Genomic DNA, 17,889 nt, shown 5'->3' on the forward strand with positions numbered 1-17,889 from the left:
GAAACATATAGCAGGGAGGTTGCAGCACATGTATGAGGTTTGAAAAATGCCTGAGTGTTCTGTTGGATTACCAATGAACAACATATTGCTACAACTAAAGGACGATTAATGAATCTATATGAAAACATGAAACTTAAGAACGATCTATGTTCCAAACTTAAATTGCAATTTGGTCTATGCCATAGCTAATAAATGAGTCAAATTTTGAGGTCCAAATTACAAATGACATAGGAACTTTACAAAAATTTTGGTAAATTTGGTATACTCTGATATAAATCTAACTATATGTAGACTTATAGAGTCATTTTACTTGATATAATGCGTTAAGATGATTTAATATTTTGAGAAAATAATCCATATGTTAAAAGGGGAGCAAGAGTGCTAGAGAGAAAGGGAGGGGAGGGGGTGGGTGTGTGAGGGAGGGAGAAATTTGATTTGAGCCCTTTATCCATCATTTATTTGTCATTCAAAATTAGTATTGATCAGAGCAACAAGTTAAGAATGAATAAAAAAAATATATCAACAATGGTTCACATAAGTACCAGCAGTTTGTCTTCCTTAACCAATGGTTCAAAATTCAAATTCTGACTTTATTCATGAAATAAATTGTATTAGGAGAAAAATATTCACCTAATGTGTACTTATGATTCCCAACAAAGATTAATTATTATTCTCGAGAAACTATTTGGTACCAATATCACCTTCAACCAAAAAAAACTTCATTGATGAATAAAAAAAGAGCAACAAGTCAAGAACAATATTGAATGAATAAGATTCATTTCTTCAGTAACAAATTTCCCTATTATATCTCTCTCTTCCTGGGTAATATAAATAAACATTGCTTATAACCTAAGATATGCAATGTTCTCTGCCCACCAAGCAAGTTTTATTGCAGCTTTTACTCTGTACAAAGGTCATGTATTTTTGTTTTCTTTCATATATACCACTGCCATATCTATCTCATTGTCACAAGTCACAGCTCCTTTGAACCAAAGCTAAAGAAACAAAGATGGGTCTATCTCTGCCGAAACTTGCACCTGGTTCCACATCTAACTCTCTCATATCTTGTTCTTTATTTCTTTGACATATGTTATTTCTCTCATGCATGTAACTCTAGCTCGTGATTTTGGTTATGGAAATGCATGGATGTGATGAAAGCAACCTTAATTATTATTAAATTAAACAATAATCGCATTACATATCCACTATGCAGAGCTATGTTTCTTATATTAATTATAATTTTGAGTTCCTTATATAATCATTCATATTTTTTGTTCTGAAAATTTTGAGGCAGGAGCTGACAAAAAAAAGCTCGAAGAACTTGGACCAATTATAGACGAAATCTATGAAGAGAAAGTCAAAGACGCCAAAAAATTTTCAGAATTCTACCACGCAGTATGCGAGATAGTCGAGTACTTGGCCAATTTCATCTTGAAAAACTTAGCTAATTAATAATTAATTAGCATACATAAAGTGACATATGCTACCACCTCTAAATAACGCTTTTTCTCTGTCACAATTTTGCGATGTGCTTTGTCAGGCAACTCAATGAAAAGCTTGGAAACACGCAGATCAAACTCCCAGAGACCAAGGCTATTGAGAAGGAGTACAGGGTACGTACGTAGGTGCATATTTCTATCATAATATCATGAGATATGGATGATTTATGATTTACAATGTTCATTGTTTACATAATTGCTTTGTTTACATATTTTTTTACTTTTACACTAACTGTTAGTAATATTATAAAAAAAAACTCTCAATAACTCATTTGATGTCAAAACTCATGTACATTACATCGACACCCTTAATAATTATCTAGAAAATCATATTACACCATGCAGATAAGGGGTTGCTGTAATTATTAACTCAAAATATTAGGAAATTTTAGGCAGTAGCTGTGTGGTCTATTCTAAAAAATAAAATAGAGTAAATGATTATTTTGTTCATGAATGTTTAAATTGATGATAATTTTGTTCTTAAAAGAAGAAAATTATAATTTAAACTCTAAATGTATAAAAAGTGAGATAATTATATTTTGTAGTACAACTTAATGATAAAAAGATCTATAAATTTTATAAATTAATGTTAAATTGGTCATTAAACAATATAACTTAATGACAAAATAATCTACAAAAATTTAACGACGGGATAGAATTCTCTTGCTTTTTATACATTTTTGAATTAGATCAAAGTTTTTATTTTTTGTGTTCTAAACTATCACTTATTTACACATTCAAAAACTAAAATATCATTTGCACACACAAAAATATGTTAAAAAGGTGTATATAATTACTAGGGTTTCTCTTTGATCATTTTAGCTAATATATTATAGCAATTTGTGTTCTGTATAGTTAACATTTGCTTGTTTTTTTTAATGGCATGTGTAGAAGCGTCGTGGAGATGATGACACAAACAAAAAGCCACTGGCAAAAGCAGAATTCCAGGAGATCATGCAAAATTTGGTGAAGACATCAGGATTCACTGGTATTGGAGCAAAGGAAGCAATCTTGTGCATCTTTGGTGTTCCATTGGCTGCTTTGCTCATAAAGCAGAGAGTGATGCCTGAGGTAGTTCGTGATGAATTTTTCATTCCAGGAGTAACTTCTGCCACGGTTTTCACCCTTGCTGCTCTTAACAAGATTTGATATATATTATTATATTCTATGACCAACCCATAATGTGTTTGGTTCAAACCTTCAAGGCACACAAAATGCATAATATTAATTAATATATATATGTACCAATTGATCGGTTGCATGAATTCATACTCACTCTTTAGCTTCATGCATAGAGTCAAATTCTCCAAATTCTCAAGTACTGGAAGTAACGGTTCCATAGCAACTCTAATGTCATTTTGTTTTGATTAATCACATTAGGAATGTTCGTAGACTGAGTTATTTTAATGTAGACCGAAAGAACTAAATTAAAAAGTTGTGGGAAAAAAACCAGAAGTCAGAGAAACTGAAAATAAAAAAGAACTAATTTCACCGGATAGGATTGAATTGTAGATCCAATGATGTAACTTAATTTAATTGAAGCCAAATTTATATACACATAAATTTATTTATGAAATTAGCATCCAAAAAAATATTAACTTTATTTTTATAAATCAAGTTATTTATTAGCTGTGTTATGTGTTATTTGAAATTTGAAAAAAAATTCAAAATGTGTGAGTGTAATTTAATCTTAGATTAAAACGGTGAAAATAATAAATTATATTAAGACTAAATGATATTTTTGGTCCTTTATGATGATTTTTAGCCGATAATATTTTTAAATTATTAACAATGTGAGTTTTGAATGGACGAAATGATTATTTTAAATTAATTTAAAAAGATAAAAGATTAAATGAATTTTAAAAAAAATAAAAGATTAAATTGAGAAAAAAAAATAAAAGATCAGAAAGTTCATCTAACCTTATATTAATTAGTTATTTTTTTATTACAATAATTTCAACGTATTTAAAACATAATATTTTAAAAAAAAATATTTTATGTTTTTCTTATTATAACATTTAAATTCAAGGGCCAGTTTAAGATAGTAAGAGTAGTCAATTCTAACATCACCTAACAACAAATTACAAAAAGCCAACTCCGTTTGTTTAGAGGTGAGCTTTAGAGAGAGAAGCATTTTTTTCTTAAGCGTAAGATAATCAAGGTCCACAAAATTGCTGGAGAGAGATTGAAGGGGTATTTTGTAGGAAAGAATCTGCACTTGAAGTTGCAATTGAATCAACTAATTATATGAATCACAATATTGAAAATTGATGGCTATTGTGTCTATACTTTGTAATTGAAAAAAAAAATGAATAAGTTGTCAATTATTTTTTTCAATCATTATTCTTTCATCAAATGGAGACATTAAATACCAATGGTTTGACAGTGATTGCGCACATTAAACCAACACAAATTGGAAAATTTGTTAAAATAGCCTGAGAATAGCATGCAAACACCTTACCTTGATTTTAGCACCAGTCTCCATATGTCATGGCTCATAGAGGTTATAGGAGATGCGACCCACAAGAGCATGAACTTTTCATTGAATTAATAATCACATGGCACGTGCACCAAATTAAGGACAGGTCCTCTAACTCACTTTGCAAGTGACAACTGTCAATAGTTTGACATAGTTTTGACGAGCATCGTACGTGCATTTCTTGTAACATCAACATGTCTCCGAATTCTTTGGAAATTAACATGCAAAGAAACTAAAAAGCTTGTGACAACATCAGAGTTCGTTTTGGTTCATCAAAAAACAACACGCATGGCTGCATCAATCTCCTCTTTTGCATGTTTTTCAAGGATGCATAAATAAAATAAAATAAAATAAAAGTTCTTTGAATGCATTAATTTCTTCATGTGAGGTGTTACCAGATGTAAGGATATAAGGAATTGAAGAGAGAAGAGAGCAAAATGATTGGAAAAGATAGTGGTGTTATGAAGGCATGGGAGGCAACGATGAGAAAGACACATGCAGTTGCAAAGAAGCGTGCAAACAGCATATTTGGGACGATATCTTTGGCACATGTTGTGGATGAAGAAGAAAATAACAACAATGATGATTATGATGATGATAACGAAGAGAATGGGAAAAATGAGACATTTGATGTATACATTGAAGAGAAGGTTCTACCAAATGGGGATTACTACACAGGGGAATGGGCAAATAACTTCCCTCATGGGCTGGGGAAATACCTGTGGACAGACGGGTGCATGTATGTTGGAGAATGGTTCAAAGGGAAAACCAAAGGAAAAGGTAGGTTTAGTTGGCCTTCAGGAGCAACATATGAAGGTGACTTCAAGAGTGGTTTCATGGATGGGAATGGAACATACACAGGGTGTAATGGAGAGACTTATAAGGGACAATGGGTGATGAACTTGAAACATGGTCATGGTTTCAAGAGTTATGCAAATGGGGATTGGTATGATGGGGAGTGGAGGAAGGATTTGCAAGATGGGGAGGGAAGGTATGTGTGGAAGGATGAGAGCCATTATGTTGGGGAATGGAGGAATGGGACTATTTGGGGCAAAGGGTCATTTGTTTGGGCTGAAAATGGGAAAGTGTTTGAAGGGTTTTGGGAAGATGGTTTGCCAAAAGGGAAAGGCACTTTCAAGTGGCCTAATGGGAGTTTTTATGAGGGAAATTTTAGTAAAGATGGTAAGGATCAAAATGGTACATACCACAATTCATGCGAGTCATCATCAGATGGTGAAGAAGGGCATAGTGAATTATGGGATCCTCAAGAGTTGTATAGTGAGTTGAATGGTTATTCAGTTTGCCCTGGGGAGAAGGTTCAGGTGATGCCATCACACAAGAGGCTTGCGGTTTGGAGGTCTACAAAGACAGGGGAGAGTGCTAAGAACAGGAGAATATCGTTAGATGGAAGGGTGAGCATTGGCTTGGAGAAGCCAAGTGATAGGTTGCAAATATGGGATGGTGGGGAGAGTGATGCTAGTGGTGCTAAAACTCCTACTATGGGGAGTGATTTGGATGAAGATTTGATGGGTTTGCGTGTGGATGATGGTGGTGAAAGTTTGGGTCAACTCCAACCTATTAAAGCACCAAAGAAATCAAAGAGGCAGGGAGAGACCATATGCAAAGGACACAAAAATTATGAGCTCATGCTCAATTTGCAGCTGGGAATCAGGTTAGGTTCTTTAATTGCCTTCTTTTGTGCCTATAACTTTATAATATTTCATATTCCATAATTTCTTGGACTTCGTAGGCATTCTGTTGCAAGGCCAGCTCCAACAGCATCACTTGATCTCAAGCCTTCAGCTTTTGACCCTAAGGAGAAAGTGTGGACAAGATTTCCACCCGAAGGATCCAAATACACTCCACCACATCCATCGTGTGACTTTAAATGGAAGGACTATTGCCCTGTAGTTTTTAGGTCAGCCCTATTATCACTTAATTTGTTGTTCTTATTAGTTATTTTGTGCATATTATACAACTTATTCAATGAATAACTTATTATTTATGCATGAAATTTCCTTTTGTCATTAAGTTATCTGTGGTTCCCTATTGCCATAAACAAGTTTAATACTGTGAGTTTAATTTTGATACATTATCCAAGATTTTTGCATTGTCGAACAATTTTAAATCACCTTAGCTAAGACATTTCAAGTGCTAATGTGAGTGACATTTTCTTCAACTTATACATTGCACTTTGTCTTCAGAACACTAAGGAAGCTATTCAAGGTGGATCCAGCTGATTACATGTTATCCATATGTGGAAATGAGGCCCTTCGCGAACTTTCCTCTCCAGGAAAAAGTGGTAGCTTCTTTTACTTGACCAATGACGACCGTTACATGATTAAAACAATGAAGAAAGCTGAAGTGAAAGTGAGTTCTACTATCTTGCCATGTTTGAAATATCTTAGGAACCGTCACACATGTTTCCTATAATTTGGCTATATGCTTCATTTGTGTTGCAGGTTCTATTGAGAATGCTTCCATCTTATTACAATAATTTTCGAGACCACCAAAATACTCTTTTGACAAAGTATTATGGCCTGCATTGTGTAAAGTTAAATGGACCTATTCAGAAGAAGGTACATTTTTTTATGACGAGTGTCAACAAACGAATTTCTGTTAACAAAAAGTTGTACAACATAATTAACATGGCCTCATTTTTTCTCTTTAAACTTTTAATATACTTTATGTTTTACAAACTTTGAATTTTTGGCATAAACTTAACTAGTGTTTGAGTATAATAAACTTCTTAACATGTTTGGTTTTCCAGGTTCGATTTATCATTATGGGCAACCTCTTTTGTTCTGAGTATATCACCCATAGACGCTACGATTTGAAGGGTTCCTCACTTGGACGCTTCTCAGATAAGCCTGAGACAGATATTAGTGAAACCACAATCCTTAAAGATCTTGATCTTAATTTTATATTTCGACTGGAGAAGTCCCGGTTCGAAGAATTTTGCAGGTGATAAGGATTTTGATACCATAATCTGTAATTTTGAAGTTGTATTTGACTGCTATTATATATTTGGAAAATCAATTATTTAAATTGTGATGAAATACATGTAAATGCATAACACTTAATGAAGTTAAAATTCATTCCCTTGATGATTTTCCAATGATTGGTTACAATTTTGTAGAACAAATAAGTGGCTAAGTTAAACAATTGAGAATCAAAATAAGATTTGCAGTTTTGATTTGTGGTCTTATGTCAAATTAAACTGAGCATGTCAAACATATATTTGTTCTCCAGACAAGTTGATAAGGATTGTGAGCTTCTAGAACAGGAGGGAATTATGGACTATAGTTTGCTATTGGGCATTTATTTCAAAGATATATCACCAGATGGGGAAATTATTCCTTTACAATCTCGGACTCCTGTTGGTAATTTTCTAACCTTATATGATGTAGTCTATAACCTCAATGCTTAAATATATGTGTGTTTGGGTTTGTGGTTTGACAACTCCAGAATGAACCTTTTGTTTTCCAACTCAAGGTGATTCCGAAAATGAAGCAAATCCCCATACTTCATGTGAAGACACAGACCAACCTCCTTCTGATCCTTCCAGGTGAAATGTCTATTTAAAGTTATTTTAGCTTACAGAGAGTTTGAAGATATAAGGTGGGTTGAATGGGTAAGGGAGAAGAAAAGGGGAGGAAAGGTCGCGGGTTTGATCCTCCTGCTAACAAAACTAACATTTTAATAATTAACATTCGCCAATTAAAAAAAAAACATACACAGACTTTACTATTAGTTGTACAGCTTTGTGCTGCTTAACTTTAAAAGAATAGATACTACTAGACTAATTAACAAAGACTACATCCCACACCTATACAGCCACAACTCAGTATGTAATGAACAAAACTTACCATTAGTATGAACATCTCTAGTTAGTGTTATTTATGAGTTCTTTAAACTTTAGAACCAATTCTTATGTAATTTCATCATTTGAGCAAACATGGCAATTCTTATATAAGAATCGTTAATTTATATAAGCAATTAATCTTTTCCTTGAATGCTCAATTGTTCTTCTCTCAACTTACACTCTCTTGCAATTCTAATTTGATCAAATTCTTTCTCTCCCTCTCTTACTCTATATATAGAAAGAGATATATAGAGAGAGAAGAAAGGGAATTGTAGGACTCATTTTAAGTTCTTAAGAATTGCACTAGTAAAAAGAAAACTTGTTAAAAGTTCTTAAATCTCATGTCACATTGTAGGGTCAACTAATAGTAAATTAAGCACTCTGCCACAGTTGCACCATTAAAAATGTTTTAACCTAACTGCATAATGGGTCATACATCTAGCAAATTAATCATGTATTTAGCCATACAATTAGATTTATTATTAGTTTGGTGGTGTGCTAGTGTTAGAGGAGAAGCTTCTATAATCCTATAAATACACGTACCACTTGTATCAATTCATTTAGTAACAGTATTAACCTCTTTTTACTTGCAAGAATTCACTTGAGCCTAATGGTTATGGTAGCTTATAATTTTATCTGCTTGCTTTAATTTGTCCTTTTTTCCATTTAGTATTTCCTGGTTATTAGCATATTTACTTAGCATTATCCCTCCTCCAATATTTTTCTTGAACAAATTATTTCTTTAGCTAACGTATTAGATTTTGATTTAATTTGAAGTTAATAAGAAATGTGATGTACAATGTTTTCCTAGTAATCTAGTTAGGCTTTATCTAATGGTGCTCTCCTTGTCTATGTGAAAGCATACATAATCCATTCAATGATATGTACAACAATTTATCATTCTTGCAAGATGAACAACTCAAAGCTTAATATGGTTATTTGTGTGTATTGGAGTGTCTGCAGTATCATATTGGGCATGAATATGCCAGCAAAGGTTGAAAGAACAGTGAGAAGAAGTGGTTGTGAATTACAACTTGTAGGAGAACCAATTGGAGAATTCTACAATGGTGTGTTGACTTTTGGTATCATAGACATACTTCAAGACTATGACATTAGCAAGAAGCTTGAGCATGCCTACAAATCCATTCAATATGACCCGACTTCAATATCAGCCGTTGATCCTATACAATATTCAAGGCGTTTTCGTGATTTCATATTTAGAATATTTACTGAAGACTCTTGAAAAGGTATACATGATTCTTCACTTTCTTATTTGGATACAACATGGTTACAAATATCCAATTAAAAAATAGCAGTGTTGGGTTGTTGCGAGTTACACCCTTCCTGGCTTGACTTAGTACACTTTTTGAAATTTTCCTTGTTGGGAAGGAAAATTTTGGTTCTACAATTGAGATTCACATGATTTTGGGTACTAATTCAAACCTATTGTTTATTGTACGTTCTTAATTATCTTAATTCTTTGTACAAACGTACAATATAAATAACATATGTGAACACTGAACACATAATGGAGAATGTTGAAAGCAATAGTGATTGTGTATTGCATCTTGTAGCTAGAATATAATATTGTATCCTTTATTAGAAATTGTTTTTATAAGAGATGGAGAGGGTTGATAAGGAATTAAAACTTTTTTGTATTAGATTGGGATGTATATAGGTGAATGGAAATGTATAAATGTATATGTTTACTATTTTATTTCTCCAAGTTTTTGTGCCATCAATTATTTCATTGAATATAATAAACAAAGTTACTCATGAAGTTCTTAATTTCAAGAAACTTCTCAAGAACACACTTTTAAGAAGTTAAAATGAAAAAAAAAATTCATAAATTACAATCAATTTATTCAGCTTAATTTTTTTAGAAGAAGACAAGGTATAGTTAATTCAATTTATTTTCTTAATTTTTTCCTATAATTTTTTTTATAAATCTATCCAAATTGACAGGCATTGAAAGAATCGTGCTTCTCCTTACAATGCAATCACATTTTTTACAACTTCTCCTACCTTAAGTAAGCTATAGTTTTTTTTTTTTTGAAAGTGATAAAAAGGAGAGACACTCCTAATTCTATTTTGGATAGTGTGCCAATAATATGTTAGGGCACCATGCATTGACTCACCGAAAAATTCTGGCAAAACTCTAAATTATAAATAATCTTTACCTTGTCGTAACTACTCAATTAGTGCATGGGCGATAAAGGAATCTCCTTGAAGAAAGCGTTGTTCAATTGAGGAGAATTTTTTTAAAGTCAAGGAAAATCAAACTCACATTCACGAAATATAAGAGTTATATTAATTCTATATCCATAATTACCTGGCTCAACTCACATAGTTAGAGGTTAAATTAAAAAATTAAATTTCCCAGTAACATTGAGTTAATATCAAATTCATTATTATTTTAAGAATATGTGAGTTTTAAGAATATGTGAGGCACATTAATTTTGGGGAAGGGTTGATAGCATGGGATTGAAATATCTTGATAGAATATATGATAAGATATTCTATCAATATTGTTAGCCTAACTAATCAGTTTGTATTTGATAAAATATATTATCAAAATATATGATAAGATATTCTATCGCTATTTTTAGTCTAGCTAATCAGTTTATATTTGATAGAATATATTATCAGAATATAAGATAAGATATTCTATCATTATCCTTAGTTTATCCTTAAGATTGTAATCCTTTATATAAGCTAATGATGCAGCTCAACGAAAGGAGAGAGAAAAATATTCTTTCCCTCATCCCTTGACCTAGTTTTTAGGGTTGAGTTAGGCCTTTCACATTATACACTCTAAGATGGTATCACAGTCCTAACGCCTTCCTTTAACTTTTGTAGGCCCTAGCGTCGTTTAGCTCCTTTCTTTTTCTTCTCCATCACCATGTCTCACTCAAACTCTATCTTTCACACTGTTCTTGCTGTCTCCAATATCAAGAATCATGTCCCAATCATTCTTGAGATGGAAAATGTCCAATACGTGACATGGGCTAAACTTTTCAAACCCCGGTGAGCCTTTTTGCTTGTTGTCTCTCTCAAATCTCTTCTCTTACCTTATCTCTCTCAAATCACTTCCCTTACCTTACATTCCCTCCTTCTCTTATTTTTTCTTCTTCTCACCGCCATGACGGACAATAAGAGTTCTTTCCATTCATCTCTTGTGGTTTCCAATATAAGGAACCATATCTCCATGACTCTTGAAATGGAGAATGTCTGTCGAAGAGTTGCCTCGTCATTCAACTTGTTTCGGGTCTCACAAGTGCATATCGAGGTATAGGGACGTTAATTCAACAGAGTGATCATCAACCTCCGTTTTATCAAGCTCGGTCGATGTTCACACTTGAGGAAGCCGGATCGGCAATGGTGGCTGCCTCACAATCCATTTATGACTCAAATTTCTCTCATTCAAACCAACAACAATGTGGGAAGCCGTCTAGATATCACAAGAATTCTGAAAAAAAAAAAATAGTGACAATGGTCCTAGGTCCAGTTTGAGACAGTCTCAGTGTTTGTGTCCATCGACCTCACGCTTCGACTACGGGGTGTGATAGAATATATGATAAGATATTATATCAGTATTGTTAGTTTAACTAATCAGTTTATATTTGATAGAATATATTATCAAAATATATGATAAGATATTATATCGGTATTCCTAGCGTAGCTAATCAGTTTGTATTTGATAGAATATATTATCAAAATATAAAATAAGATATTCTATCATTATTTTTAGTTTATTTTTAAGATTGTAATCTTTTATATAAGCTAATGATGCTTAACGAAAAGGGAGAGAAAAATATTTTTTCCCTCATCCCTTGAGTTAGCTTTTAGAGTTGAGTTAAGTCCAAATTTCTTCTTATTAGGAAACACCCAAATCTCACATCGACTGTCTCAATCCTTAGAGTGCAGTATCAGTATTGAAAGATATTCTATCATATCTTTCAAGTATGGCTTACGTGGATCAGTTTATGTAGAGCTGAAACCGTAGAACTGGAAGCTGATGAATGAGTTTAGTTATAAATTAATGGGTAGTGCAGAAACTTTAAAGGGACGGGTTCAGCATGTGTGTGTGTTGTGTTCCAATAGAACAAAACGACAAATTGGTTGGCTTTAGGATGCTGGAAAAGCCACTCTTAATTTACAATTTTGTGTTATTAATAATGTAGAATAGAAGCCACTTTTAATGCAATTTTTTATCATAAAACTTTCATTTTCATTGGAAAAACAATACAAACAACACCTAATTAAGAAATTTGACATGTACACAATTTGTTTTAAGTGTATTTCTTATCGTAGACTCCTCTATCATATACATGTCATATAATGATTTAAATGAATATGATAAACTGTATCTAAGAAAGATAATCTTATACATATTTTTTTTGTTTTGGAAATAAACACAGAAGAACGAATTGTAGGTATATGAAGTGTTTTCTTGCAGTGGCGCTGTTTGTGTAAAACCGTAATCGGAAAGCTATTTTGACCTTATATGCGCAAATATACATATGGATCAAGTAGAGCTGAAAGAAAAGCAAAATAAAAATCTAATAATTTTTTTTTTGCTGAAGTAAAAATCTGATAATTACTTCATGCTTGAGGAGTAAACTAATAATTTAATTGTTACAAAAAAAAACTAATTACCTAATCGCTTGGTGCTGAATTCATGGATTCATCAAGCAATTTGTTTGATGAAACATTTTTTTGGTGTATTCTTTTGATGAAACATAACATATTCTCTTTGTATTAATTTATAAATCGTCATAATAAGTTCTTTCGTATTTAATACGAAAGCATCCTAATTCCGCAAAGTTAAGAGAATTGGATCAGCATAAGTTTATTTGGCAAGAAATGTGGATGCTTTCAAAGTGTTTGAAATCATCACTTGCCTAAAAGAAATACTTTTGAAAATAATAAATTATAAAAACTTTCATTATTGCCCTTTGCATCGGATTCTAGTCAAAAATCAAAAGTGAATTCGAAAGAAGCTGATCGAGAATGCACTAGAAATAAATGAACTATAATATATATCACGTTTCATTAAAATAATATTACATCTTTTATCTCTGAATAAATTCTCATTTTATTGTAATTTAAGGCATATAGATCATTTTGGTTTCTAATTTTATAAACGAGGATTAATTTTTAGTCCTTTTCAATGCAAAACAATAGTAAAAATTATAGTGAAAAACAATTGAAATGAATGATTTTTCTTAAAATGATCTATTATTTTCTTGATAGTTTTATTGATGAATTATTATTATTTTCTTGATGGTTTTTTGTGTTTGAAATCATGTCCACAAACTACATCAACCCCCAAAACTACAATCAAAACTACAATTACTAGTTTTAGAATGATGTAAATTCAGAAAGACGTAACTCATAAGCAAACAAACATTTATTCATAGTCAAAATTTTCATTTTATTTTTAATATAAAATAATAAATTATTAACTATTAAATTAGAAGAAATAATATAACATGTTCACTGATACGTATCAAATTTTTATTGAATAATGACTGTTACATGTTATGTTCTGATTGGATTTCAATTCTATAAAAGATAAAATGCATTATTATTTTTATTGACCAATCAAAAGGTTAAATGCAGTAATTGTGTTCAAATGGCATAAGCAAGCCTTTTGTTACTATGCATTAATTTTTCTTTTTTTATTTTTCATTCAGACATTAAGACGGCTTGCTCAAAATCGTGAGGCTGCCAGGAAAAGCCGACTGAGGAAAATGGTAAGGCCTTTTCTGTTAATTGTAGATGAACTTGGAAAATTATTGTGATATAACTTGGTTAGTTGTTCAATATGTCATATTATTGAGACCCAACAACTTGTCATGTTTTATAAATATTTCTGAACTTCTTTTTTAAATCCTTGTTTCTATTTATTCAGGCATATGTGCAACAACTAGAGAGCAGTAGGTTGAAACTGATATCGCCAGCAGGTTTGGTTTTGTACTTATATTTATTGTTTCCGTTCAAAATTTGATACCTATCCAGCTATCCTTCAAGTCCCCTTTTTTTCATCTTTCTTTAGTCGGATTTTATTACTACATTAATGTGTTACAATTTGGTTATTAATCTTTTCCAGGGAATATTTATTTCAAGTACTGGAGATCAGGCACAGTCAATGAATGGAAATGGTACTTAAACATTGTGTACCTCCGATTGTATGTTTTGAGGGTTAAACATATTGGAGTAGTTTTAGGGGATGTTTTGAGGCTGATAATAATAATCCATAGTCAGTGCAAAAACGATTGACACTTGGTTTGACATTCAATTAACAATATGTGCATCCCGAAATTAGTGTATATGTAAATTTTGCATTGGCAATTTGGCAGAAACCTGATAAAGGCTGTCCCTAGCCAACATGGAATTTCTACATGCTAAAATATTTATGGTTGATTTAAGTGCTTCATCTAGTTCTCTGATATTATTCTTTTTCGTGAAACAAACCAAAGTTCCTGTAAAGATATAGTACCATCTCTAAGTTGGATTCCATTTACGTTGGTTCGTATTTTTCATTGACAAACATTGGTTATTTGGTTGCATCTTGCATCATTTCAGTGGCACTGAAGTACTGCATTCTTCTGATACACCATAGAGCTTGGTGTTATTTGCTGTGATTGATTGCATCATAAGTGATGCAAGCCTATTATGTGATTTTTGAACTCTGACAACATGGTACTCAGTAGCATGGATGGTCATGGGCAGGGTTTTGCAAAAGTTTGTGCTCTGTTTCAAATGCTAAATCAATTTAATAATCTTGTTGTACAGGCGCTATGGCATTTGATGTAGAGTACGCACGATGGTTAGAAGAGCATAATAGACAAACCAATGAGCTAAGGACTGCAATAAATTCTCATGCTGGAGATATTGAACTTCGAACCATTGTTGACAATTTCGTGACGCAGTTTAATGATATCTTCAGGCTGAAAGCTATTGCAGCAAAAGCTGATTCTTGCCAGATTCTGTCAGGAATGTGGAAGACTCCAGCTGAGAGGTGTTTCATGTGGATTGGAGGCTTTCGGCCATCCGAACTCTTCAAGGTGAGAAGTTTCTCTTATCTATGTTTTGTAAATGTTTTTTCTGGTTTGAAAATTGCTTCACTAATATCTGGTTGAACATTGATTGCATTCCATGCTTCCCAACAATATAAAGTGAGAAAAGCAACAAAAGAATCAAAATAGATAGGACCTTTTTTCTTGACATTATTGAAACCTAAATTCAAGATATAGTTTAGGAACTTTCCAATTGAAGAAATATCAGTTTTAACCGTTTTGTGTTTACAATAATTGATTCTGATGTTGAGTTTTAAAGTTCATAGACTTTTATCACGTTATGCTGTCTTAGATTGGATTGAAACTGTTGCAGCTTCTTCTAAGTCAGTTGGAGCCTTTAGTCGAGCAACAGATGGATATCTACAGCTTTCAGCAATCATGCCAGCAGGCTGAAGAAGCTCTTTCCCAAGGGATGGATGCATTGCAGCAATCAGTATCTGAGACATTGGCTAATGGTTCGCCCAGCTCATCAGGCTCCCCGGGAAATGTGGCAAATAACATGGGTCAAATAACTATGGCCATGGGAAAGCTTGGTACACTTGAGGGGTTTCTTCTCCAGGTACGCTCATTTTCCGGTCTAATTCTGTTTTCTCAACTTCCATCTTTTTGAAATAAAGAGAACTCAGGAAGCTTTGAATTAACTGAGTTTAATTTATTTGCACTCTCACTGTAAAATATTTTACATCAACACCCAATGGGAATTTATTTTGTCGGCATATCATATTAATGAATAGAATGACATGCCAAATCTTATTATATGTTACATTGACCAAGTATGTAATTGAACTTGATAACTTGTTAGGTTTACATGGAATTTCCCTTTTTTTTTAAGCAATTTCTTTTCAATAAAAGAGAGATTATTTTTCAGCTTCGAAAAGAATTGTCTATTTTGTAAAAGACTCAGACTATAAAATAAATAGGATAATGATTAGCCTATGACTGGAGTGGATTGTGGAGGTTGTGTTGTCTTGTTGCACTTGCATGCATGCTGTGTCAAACACCACTAATTGACAAACTCCATGATATAAAAAAAAAGAATAATGTGAATAGAAATAGAGATTAGAATGATGGAACATATAAAACTGTTTATTGCATAGTTGCCTGCCTTAGGTGGAAGATGCTTTAAATGAGAGCCTAAAAGCAACTGATGATGTGCATGCACAAAAAACTGAATCTAAACTATTCCAGACATGATGGATTCACTCATCAAAATTATTAATCTTCAGCTCATTCTTTCGTGTTACTAGGCTGACAATCTGCGGCAGCGGACATTAGAAGTAATGCTTCAAATATTAACGACCAGGCAATCGGCTCGTGCTCTTCTTGCCATCAGTGATTATTTCTCACGGCTGAGAGAGCTGGGTTCTTTGTGGCCTTCCAGGCCAAGGGAGTGAAGCATTTCACAGCCCCATTAGTGGACTTCTTTCATGTCTGACTCCCTTAAACACCGATGATTATTGAATCTTGTGCTCTGAATGAGTTCAATGGAAGCTGGTGTCTTTGGACAATGAATTCCTCTTGAAGCCTAGTTGTGATGCTATAAGCATTAAATGCTATGACTTTTCTACTCTGCTGATGTGGTGCAACATTTTTCTTTAAGCTTTTGTGGTTTTAAAATAGTTTCAATAATTTGATTATATAGGTGTATGATAGATAGAAGTTGTTGATGTGACACCCTCTACTGCGAGATATACATAAATAAATAAAATATATTGGTAAATAAATCTGTGGGTAAAAGGTTTATATTTACTTCATTATTATCAAATATAACTTATTAAAAATATATTTGGCTTGAAATAAGACCGTCAAAATTTACAAAAATATTTTGTTAAATTAGTGAAGTAAAATAAAATGAACTAACATCATAAAAATAATATGAAAACTTATATCTCAATGTCACATCATATCAGAATATTATGTCTTGACGTCCTTCAGCACAAAGTTCTTTAAAGCAATTCACCTAGTCATTTGCTCCCCCAAACACAAAGTTCAAGATCATCACAGGATCCAAACACAAATAACACATGAGGAATGAGTTATCATATTCTTAACTAATAGAGAGAAATAAGATAACATGTAAGTATAAATATCATATAAACAAAATAAAACTTACTTAAACATAGCTCACGTTATTTCACCATTTTGTCGCCTAAAATCACATCACAACACAACACATTTCATTCATTTTCACAACATTCACGTACTTAAGAATCAAAACACAATGTCATCAAGTCAATCAATATCGATCAATACACAAGTGTTATGCAACATATACACTAAGACTCAATCTTATATGTAATGTAGTATCATGTCAGTGAAAAACCACGTCGGGCACCTAAGAGTACATAACAAGACAAACCACACACACTAGCAAGTCAGGTCACTCTCACTAGGTAAGATCATAGGGAGACTAGTCAGGTCACAGTGTTTTGCGAGAATGCTCCAACCATATGGGATCAACATAGGCTTAAAAAAACACTCAAACCGGGTGACCCACAAGGTCTACACTCCGAAGAGTCCGTTAGGGCCTCTCCCTCCTGATTCAGGTCCAACCTAGAAAACATTTTAGTACACAGATTCTATCTATGAACACAATGGTATAATCTCAATTAACACGTTATCACACATCATGAATCATATGCACTTTACCTATGAACTATGCAATACACACAACTACTTAATTGATTTCAAAATCATTTTAACTCATTGGGTTCTCACAGTGGATCTCATCACAATACTTGCCACCCTTAAAGGGTCTTAAAATTGTGTATCTTAATACACATCTATTCACCATTAATCACAGGTTCAAATTATCACATACACACAATTTAAATCACCATTTCATAATCTCAATATAACAATTGATACAAAAAGTTTTATCACAACATGGGGAGTAAAACTCCTCAAATAATTTCACACAATTATACCAAAATCAATTAATCAAAATCATAGATATAAAAA

General features: G+C 32.6%; 3 protein-coding genes across 5 annotated transcripts; all 3 read left to right on the plus strand.

The window, feature by feature from the left end:
- Nucleotides 1-899: 899 nt before the first annotated feature.
- LOC100780601 (uncharacterized) lies at nucleotides 900-2,787 on the plus strand. Its single transcript, XM_003521083.4, has 4 exons — nucleotides 900-1,040; nucleotides 1,295-1,412; nucleotides 1,541-1,613; nucleotides 2,391-2,787. Exons 1-4 carry the CDS (start codon nucleotides 1,010-1,012, stop codon nucleotides 2,646-2,648), a joined length of 480 nt encoding a protein of 159 aa, XP_003521131.1. The 5' UTR covers nucleotides 900-1,009; the 3' UTR covers nucleotides 2,649-2,787.
- Nucleotides 2,788-4,415: 1,628 nt separating this feature from the next.
- LOC100781141 (phosphatidylinositol 4-phosphate 5-kinase 5) lies at nucleotides 4,416-9,487 on the plus strand. Its single transcript, XM_014774300.2, has 8 exons — nucleotides 4,416-5,650; nucleotides 5,729-5,896; nucleotides 6,183-6,348; nucleotides 6,441-6,557; nucleotides 6,749-6,942; nucleotides 7,231-7,361; nucleotides 7,474-7,546; nucleotides 8,807-9,487. Exons 1-8 carry the CDS (start codon nucleotides 4,416-4,418, stop codon nucleotides 9,084-9,086), a joined length of 2,364 nt encoding a protein of 787 aa, XP_014629786.1. The 3' UTR covers nucleotides 9,087-9,487.
- Nucleotides 9,488-13,449: 3,962 nt separating this feature from the next.
- Nucleotides 13,450-16,642, plus strand: TGA05 (bZIP transcription factor 5). 3 transcript variants are annotated; one of them, XM_006576722.4, is made up of 6 exons: nucleotides 13,450-13,602; nucleotides 13,761-13,812; nucleotides 13,959-14,010; nucleotides 14,645-14,916; nucleotides 15,242-15,487; nucleotides 16,176-16,642. In XM_006576722.4, exons 3-6 carry the CDS (start codon nucleotides 13,998-14,000, stop codon nucleotides 16,320-16,322), a joined length of 678 nt encoding a protein of 225 aa, XP_006576785.1. In that variant the 5' UTR covers nucleotides 13,450-13,602; nucleotides 13,761-13,812; nucleotides 13,959-13,997; the 3' UTR covers nucleotides 16,323-16,642. The 3 variants fall into 3 exon arrangements, with proteins under 3 accessions (XP_006576785.1, XP_040869952.1, XP_006576786.1); XM_006576723.4 differs by having other exon boundaries at nucleotides 13,589-13,659; XM_041014018.1 differs by having other exon boundaries at nucleotides 13,494-13,602; nucleotides 13,761-14,010.
- The last annotated feature ends 1,247 nt before the right edge of the window (nucleotides 16,643-17,889 follow it).

Source organism: Glycine max, chromosome 3, assembly GCF_000004515.6.
Source record: "Glycine max cultivar Williams 82 chromosome 3, Glycine_max_v4.0, whole genome shotgun sequence".
NCBI classification, from domain to species: Eukaryota; Viridiplantae; Streptophyta; class Magnoliopsida; order Fabales; family Fabaceae; genus Glycine; species Glycine max.